The sequence below is a fragment of the Engraulis encrasicolus genome, chromosome 2 (assembly GCF_034702125.1).
Source record: "Engraulis encrasicolus isolate BLACKSEA-1 chromosome 2, IST_EnEncr_1.0, whole genome shotgun sequence".
NCBI classification, from domain to species: domain Eukaryota; kingdom Metazoa; phylum Chordata; class Actinopteri; order Clupeiformes; family Engraulidae; genus Engraulis; species Engraulis encrasicolus.
In genome coordinates, this window is record NC_085858.1 from 59,519,796 (window position 1) to 59,527,295 (window position 7,500).

General features: G+C 41.3%; 1 protein-coding gene across 1 annotated transcript in view; it reads right to left on the reverse strand.

Annotated features, from left to right (window-relative positions):
• The window catches only part of LOC134465420 (bone morphogenetic protein 2-like), a 16,228-nt gene that overhangs the window by 8,358 nt on the left and 370 nt on the right, over window positions 1–7,500 (reverse strand). Inside the window, exon 2 of the mRNA XM_063219072.1 lies at window positions 1,646–1,709. Coding sequence (XP_063075142.1) covers window positions 1,646–1,709 — 64 coding nt within the window. The remainder of the gene's footprint in view (window positions 1–1,645; window positions 1,710–7,500) is intronic.

Consider the following 7,500-nt stretch of genomic DNA (forward strand, 5'->3'; position numbering starts at 1 on the left):
TTTTTATGTAGCCTATGCTTTTCAGTCAGTCTTTCACAACCCCAATCACTGCATTGAGTGAGAGCCCTTTGGAAGCGGCCGTTGCAGGCAGTTTGTCAGTGAGCTAATGAGTCTAAAAAATAGTTTGAGCCAACGTAATAAAAAGGGCCCACGTGTGCGAGTAGAGTATGTGTTTCAACCCTTTCGTAGGATCCGGTATCCGGTTGCGGATCCGGCAGGATCTTAAGCAATGGATCCGGTATGCGGCAGGATCCTAAAAATCAGAATCCGGTGCATCTCTAAACTTTACCCAAAACATGAGAACTACAACTTTACCCACTAGCATGAGGACTACAACTGGTCCTAACTTTCCACACTAACAACAAGACTATACCTTTACACACTAACAACAAGACTATACCTTTACACACTAACAACAAGACTATACCTTTACACACTAACAACAAGACTATACCTTTACACACTAACAACAAGACTATACCTTTACACACTAACAACAAGACTATACCTTTCCACACTAACAACAAGACTATACCTTTCCACACTAACAACAAGACTATACCTTTCCACACTAACAACAAGACTATACCTTTACACACTAACAACAAGACTATACCTTTACACACTAACAACAAGACTATACCTTTCCACACTAACAACAAGACTATACCTTTCCACACTAACAACAAGACTATACCTTTACACACTAACAACAAGACTATACCTTTACACACTAACAACAAGACTATACCTTTACACACTAACAACAAGACTATACCTTTCCACACTAACAACAAGACTATACCTTTCCACACTAACAACAAGACTATACCTTTACACACTAACAACAAGACTATACCTTTACACACTAACAACAAGACTATACCTTTACACACTAACATGAGGACTGTACCAACACTCTGCATCGACATCCCAAACCAGAGGACACCTTACAGCACCTTACCACTAATCACACCACACCAGTGGCACGAACTACTACTACCAGAGAATCACACCACTACTGCTCCTGCTGTGGTTACCTCGATTACTACAAGTTGTACTGCACTACTGCTATTACTAGTGCTGCTGCTATTACTACAGGGTAGCAAAGTGGAGACTCGAACCCGGACCTTCTTGGCTGACCAGGCTCCTTAGACAGAGAGAGAAGGAGGGGCTTCTCTCTCACACACTGTTCAGAAGGTGCCTGCCTGTTGTCTGTACATTTCAATAATAATTTTTAACTTACAGAAATTGACATATTGAAAAATGTATGCATGGTGCGACCTTTTCTCATTTTTCAGTTTTACAATATTTTGGTCAGCGCTCTTAAAAGAAGAAAAACTTGGGTGTAGCCTGCTCCAGCTTTTATGAACAGAAATGTACATCTTACCATGACAGAATCACGCACACACGCACACACGCACACGCGCACGCGCACGCGCACGCACACGCACACGCACACGCACACGCACACGCACACGCACACGCACACCCACACGGACACGGACACGGACACGCACACGGACACGGACACGGACACGCACACACACACACACACACACACACACACACACACACACACACACACACACACACACACACACACAATGTGGAAACATACACACACACACACACTCACAGTTACGTACCTTTGTCCTGAAAGCTGCGTACCACAGTTCCCTCCAGTAAATCGGCATACGGCGAAGACCCTGGAGAGGAGTGTGTGTGTGAGTCCGAGAGTGCATCAGTGTGTGTGTGCTCCAAAGTAGCAAACAACTGCAGCATGAATTCCGGAGCTCTCCGCACCGCCTCGGTCGAGCGGCCCGTGCGTGTGTGTGTGATGTCAGCAGAGCGGCCGGCGTGTGTGTGTGAGCTGTCGGCTGGTCCTCCCGGTAGTGTGTGTGTGAGATCAGACCCGGCTCCGTCTGTCAAACGGACGGCGTGTGTGTGTGAGGTCTGTGGTTCCTCTCGCTGAGACTTGTGTGTGAGTTGAGATGATCCGATCACGTCAGTTGTGTGTGTGATGTCTGGTTCTCCTCTCTGCAGTGTGTGTGTGTTCTCAAGTTCTCCTCTCTGCAGCGTGTGTGTGATGTCTGCTTCTCCTCTGTGAAGCGCGTGTGTGTGTGTGTTCTCTCTTGCCGTCGTGATAGCCTCGAGCGTCTCCAAGACCTGCCGGGCGAGCTGTGTGTGTGACAGAGCTCCCAACACATCGCCACCGTCGCCCCCGAGAACACACACCCAACACATCCAGAACACACACACGCCGGCACACACACTTACCCAGCGCATCATGCCCGTCTCCAGCGAGTGTGTGTGAGCGTACAGGTGGAGCGATCGCAACTCTGCTGGTACTGAGGACTCAGCACCGCGTTTTAAGGCTAAGAAGGACAGACACACACACACACACACACACACACACACACACACACACACACACACACACACACACACACACACACACACACACACACACACACACACACACACACATGCACAGATGTAAACAGATACACGTGGTGTGCGTAAATATTCATGGTGATCATTTTAAGGGCCGATAAACAAACACACATGGCATCCATGAATACTGATAATGACCACACACACACACACGCACACACACACACATACAAACACACACACACACACACACACACACACACACACACACACACACACACACACACACACACACACACACACACACACACACACACACACACATGCCCGCGGACAAACACACACACACACACACACACACACACACACACGTACGCATGCACACATGCATGCATGCACCCACAAACACACGCGCGCACACACACATACGCGTGAGCGTGCTTATACACACACACACACACACACACACACGCACACACACACACATACAAACACACACACTCACATGCGCACACACACACACACACACACTCATAAATATCAGTAATGTTCCCACGCAGGGCTCTGCTCTCGTGCTTACAGATGACACTGGTCAAATGGACACCCCCAAATCAAACACACTGACTAACGCTGACACACACACACACACACACACACACACACACACACACACACACACACACACACACACACACACACACACACACACACACACACACACACACACACACACACACACACACACACACACACACACACACACACACACACACACACACAGGCTTCCCATGTCAGTCATTACAGCTGCACATTTCTATACCGTGTATTCATTTTGCATCACTATTACTATGCATGCTGTTACTGTAATAGTTTGGCAGTTACTGTGTCTATCATATCACCTTGTTTTTCATATTCATATTATATTTATTACAGTGTAGTGTTTTTCACATCATATTATATTTATTACCAAGGTTACAGTGTAGTGTTTTTCATATTATATTGTATTTATTACAGTGTAGTGTTTTTCATATTATATTTATTACAGTGTAGTGTTTTTCATATTATATTATATTTATTACAGTGTAGTGTTTTTCATATTATATTCATTACAGTGTAGTGTTTTTCATATTGTATTCATTACAGTGTAGTGTTTTTCATATTATATTCATTACAGTGTAGTGTTTTTCATATCATATTTATTACAGTGTAGTGTTTTTCACATTCATATTATATTTATTCATATTATATTTATTACCAAGTTTACAGTGTAATGTTTTTCATATTATATTATATTTATTACAGTGTAGTGTTTTTCATATTATATTCATTACAGTGTAGTGTTTTTCATATCATATTTATTACAGTGTAGTGTTTTTCACATTCATATTATATTTATTCATATTATATTTATTACCAAGTTTACAGTGTAGTGTTTTTCATATTATATTATATTTATTACAGTGCAGTGTTTTTTCATATTATATTCATTACAGTGTAGTGTTTTTCATATTATATTCATTACAGTGTAGTGTTTTTCATATCCATATTATATTTATTACAGTGTAGTGTTTTTCATATTCATATTATATTTATTACAGTGTAGTGTTTTTCATATCATATTATATTTATTACAGTGTAGTGTTTTTCATATCATATTATATTTATTACAGTGTAGTGTTTTTCATATTATATTTATTACAGTGAAGTGTTTTTCATATTATATTTATTACAGTGTAGTGTTTTTCATATCATATTATATTAATTACAGTGTAGTGTTTTTCATATTATATTCATTACAGTGTAGTGTTTTTCATATCATATTATATTTATTACAGTGTAGTGTTTTTCATATCATATTATATTTATTACAGTGTAGTGTTTTTCATATCATATTATATTTATTACAGTGTAGTGTTTTTCATATTCATATTGTATTTATTACCAAGGTTCTAAATGAACGTTTTCTCATCACTGGCCAAAATGACTAGTAGATGTTAATCTTACCAGCCAAACACACACTCTCGGATCATGGGTCAAAGTGGCTAGTTACTAAGTTGGTGTTTTATAGCATCCAAACAGAAATGTCACTAGCATTTGGCTAGTTGGTGGGCGTTGTAATTTGTAACTTGTTTATTCATATTTCATACTCGCATTTGATCCAGGGCTTGACATTAACTTTTTCACTTGCTGGCCATTGTGGCTAGTGTTTTTCCCAAGTCACTAGCCATTCAGCTATTCTACTGGCCCCAAATTTTATATTGTTTCTTTTTTTATTCATCATGACGCTTTCTAACTTCAGAAGATGAGGTGCTAAAGCAAGAAGATAAGTGCACAGCTTCCTACATGGAAATAAAACATACAAATAAAAACTGAGTAACTGAGTGTTTTCTCAACACTGTACTACTACAAACAATTGATACAAAATTGATATACAGGGGGCAAAGTGCAGTATATTGCAGGCTATTCTGATATGTCATACCATAAGCTACCTGCCAAATTGGCTAGTGACACTGAAATTGTTACCAGCCACAGCCAAGTTTTACCAGCATTTTGGCCGGTTGGCAGGTGCCAGTGTCAAGCCTTGATTTGATCGCTCACATTGCAAAGCAACTACCACTGTACTGTAATGACATGAGGTGTATGTGTGCGTGCCTGTGTGTGTGTGTGTGTGTGTGTGTGTGTGTGTGTGTGTGTGTGTGTGTGTGTGTGTGTGTGTGTGTGTGTGTGTGTGTGTGTGTGTGTGTGTGTGTGTGTGTGTGTGTGTGTGTGGTGTTTGTGTGTGTGTGTGTGTGTGTGTGTGTGTGTGTGTGTGTGTGTGTGTGTGTGTCTATGTGTATAAGCTCGTAAAAGAAGGTCCCATACTACATAGGGTCCAAGATGACCAAAACTGATAACACACACACACACACACACACACACACACACACACACACACACACACACACACACACACACACACACACACACACACACACACACACACACATGCGCACACACACAAACACACACACACACCCATACACTCATAACAAGAGAGACAGAGAGAGAGAGAGAGGGAGGCCTTGAGTAAACGTGTATGTGTATGTGTTTAGTGGGAGTCCCAGTGTGTGTGTGTGTGTGTGTGTGTGTGTGTGTGTGTGTGTGTGTGTGTGTATGTGTTTAGTGGGAGTCCCAGTGTGTGTGTGTGTGTGTGTGTGTGTGTGTGTGTGTGTGTGTGTGTGTGTGTGTGTGTGTGTGTGTGTGTGTGTGTGTGTGTGTGTGTGTGTGTGTGTGTGTGTGTGTGTGTGTGTGTGTGTGTGTGTGTGTGTGTGTGTGTGTGTGTGTGTGTGTGTGTGTGTGTGTGTGTTTGCCGTGTGTTATCTGTGTGCTGCAGGGGTTGCGGGGGAGAGGAGAGCAAACGTGGTGATGCAGCTCTGACGCACCTGTGACGCACAGCACACACCCCCCCACACACACACACACACACACACACACACACACACACACACACACACACACACACACACACACACACACACACACACACACACACACACACACACACACACACACACACACACACACACACACTTCATATTTGGTAACATGACTTGAATATGAAATATATTGCGTCATAGGAATATAAGTGAACTGAGGCCCATTCAAACAGCAGAGTATGTTCAGGCACATTTAAACTGTCATTTATTGGCTTTCATTTTATTGGCTTTCATTTTTTTATTGGATTTTATCCCAGATATGAATTTGCTGTCAATGTAACATCTCCCCACAAACAACTTCACACACGAACGAACGCACGCACGCACGCACGCACGCACGCACGCACGCACGCACGCACGCACGCACGCACGCACGCACGCACGCACGCACGCACGCACGCACGCACGCACGCACGCACGCACGCACACACACTGCCTTTTGATAAAATACAGTCACCATTAGCTTTTAATGGCTGAAACACCTTAAATAAGATAAGGGAGAGAGAGGAAGAGGGTATACGGTAACCCCAGGCTCTTTGACAGAGAGAGGGGGAGGGTCTTTTCTCTCACAAGCTGTTCTGAAGGTGCCTGCCTTTTGCCTGTACATTTCAAATGACATGGGTTTTTTTGTTTCTTATATGTAGACTATACTAACGCGAGTTTTAAATATTTTTGTTTCATTTTACTCTCATCATTTTTAATAATTGCATGCGATAATTTGTTTCACATTACATTGTATAATACTGAAGCTACATTACCAGCATTCCTAGAAAGATAGATTGGCAAACACATTTCCAATTGTAAAGATGGACTACAGGGACATATGCTGTACATACATAGGTTACAGTAGGCTGCATGGGAACATATTATGACAATAATTGGTCTACTTCAAATTAGAAAACGTCATTATAGATAATCTGTTTTTTTTTGTTTTTTTTTACTTAAAGGGATTCCAATTCTTTCTGTTTGATTGGTGATAGACGGAAAAACACTGACATAAGCTAAGATAAGATGACACAGGACAAGATGAGATAAAACACTGACATAAGCTAAGATGAGACAAAAACTATAAGACAAGATAAGATACCATTACACAAGGTAAGATAAGATAATGCTTTATTGTCTTTTGACACAGACAATTGTCTTCCATTACACCTCTAAAAAAAAGACATTACATTCATAAAGACATTCAAAAAGACATTACAAATGCACAATATTTGCACACTTCCGGAATAGTATTGAATGAAGTATATATTCCAATGTAGAGGTGTGTGTGGGCTATTGTATTCTCATTTGGTTGAGCAGTGATACAGAAAGAGAAAGGATGAAATACTAATACGTTGATTATGCTTCTCTGGCAGCTGGCTTTTTTAAACCTCTTCCAGACGTACTGCTGATTTAAACACTTAAATTCATACATAATTATGTATTACCATGTCTGCATGAGGTACATTAAAGGGTAACTTCAGCCAATTTCAACCTGCAGTTGTAATGCACTCTACTCTGTACTTGTCAGTACCTGGGATTTTATTTTTCTTCAGCCCTTTCCAAGGTCCTGGTCATTGTAATGGTGCAGGTGTTTGTTTACATTTCAAAAAACATCTTGATTTATTCCCTAAAATATCCA